This window comes from Chenopodium quinoa, unplaced genomic scaffold (genome assembly GCF_001683475.1).
Source record: "Chenopodium quinoa cultivar QQ74 unplaced genomic scaffold, ASM168347v1, whole genome shotgun sequence".
NCBI lineage: Eukaryota > Viridiplantae > Streptophyta > Magnoliopsida > Caryophyllales > Amaranthaceae > Chenopodium > Chenopodium quinoa.
The window spans coordinates 1,931,173-1,932,214 of NW_018744268.1; the positions used below are offsets into that span (position 1 = coordinate 1,931,173).

A 1,042-nucleotide genomic window follows, 5' to 3' on the forward strand; every position below is an offset into this window, starting at 1 on the left:
CCTTTGTTGCGAGTAATACGAAGCGAAGGTAGTATTACACTATTGAGAAATAAATAAAGATGTGTAAATCAAAACCGAAAGTAAAAATCCTACCAAAAAAGGCAATACCAATTTTCCAACCGTGTATGATTAATTTTCCAATTTCATACTAAATACAACAACAAACATCTTTTACTAGTAAACTATTACCAATTCACTATTACACTTACAAAATTTATCTATGCACAATCGAAATAATAAAATGCATTAAATTAAGTTGATTAACTCACGACAAAATGAATACAAAACAAAAGCAAAAAGCAAAAAGGAGAAAAAAAAAAAAAAACAGCAAAATTAACCCAAAGATCCCACTACTTTTCAACCCAAAATAAACCAACACATTTTCATCAGATCTACTGTAATAGTCAATCATCAGAATCATCGTCACCGCCGAAGAGCGACATACGATTGTAAACAAGAAAGAGGACGATAGCAAGAACGAGAGCGACCCCGAAAGGAGAGCCACTAGCAAGGTGAATGGAGTCGGGTTCACCAGTAGCAGTAAAGATTGAAGTGAAGAAGTTACCGCGATCCGAAGATAGAAACTGGATTATAAGAAGAAGTATTATTGGTAGTAGAAGAAGTCCAATGGGACTTATAAGCTCGGAGATTGATTCAGTAATGGCTTCCCAATCACCGATTAACATGGGTCCGGAAACTACGAGGATTACTACTGCTGCTAGTAGAATGCCGTGCGGCGGACCCCGTGCTGCTTCTTCTATCATTGTATTTTGTTTGTATTTTATTTTGTGGGTTTGAAGTTTGGTTTTGATTGTAATGGAGTTTTGAGGGTTGAATCTTGGTTTGTTTGTTGGTTTTTTTTATTGATGGGAAGTGGTTGATTAGAGGAAGAATGGGTTTGAAAAAATAGAAACAAAAGGGGTGAGTTGAGATTTGTTTTGATGAAGTTTAGGTTTGAAACGAGGACGTAGGAATTGATGGTGGGGTTAGGTTGTTTATTAAAGACGGGGGTGTGTCAGCCTACGCGCGTTTTGGTTAAAAC

General features: G+C 36.6%; 1 protein-coding gene across 1 annotated transcript; it reads right to left on the reverse strand.

The window, feature by feature from the left end:
• Positions 1-404: 404 nt before the first annotated feature.
• On the reverse strand, positions 405-764 carry LOC110694910. The gene has a single exon (XM_021872113.1). It carries the CDS (start codon positions 762-764, stop codon positions 405-407), a length of 360 nt encoding a protein of 119 aa, XP_021727805.1.
• Positions 765-1,042: the final 278 nt, after the last annotated feature.

Bases quoted from the DNA above. Each gene is read 5' to 3' on its own strand.
- LOC110694910 (XM_021872113.1), bottom strand. From the start codon at position 764: ATGATAGAAGAAGCAGCACGGGGTCCGCCGCACGGCATTCTACTAGCA.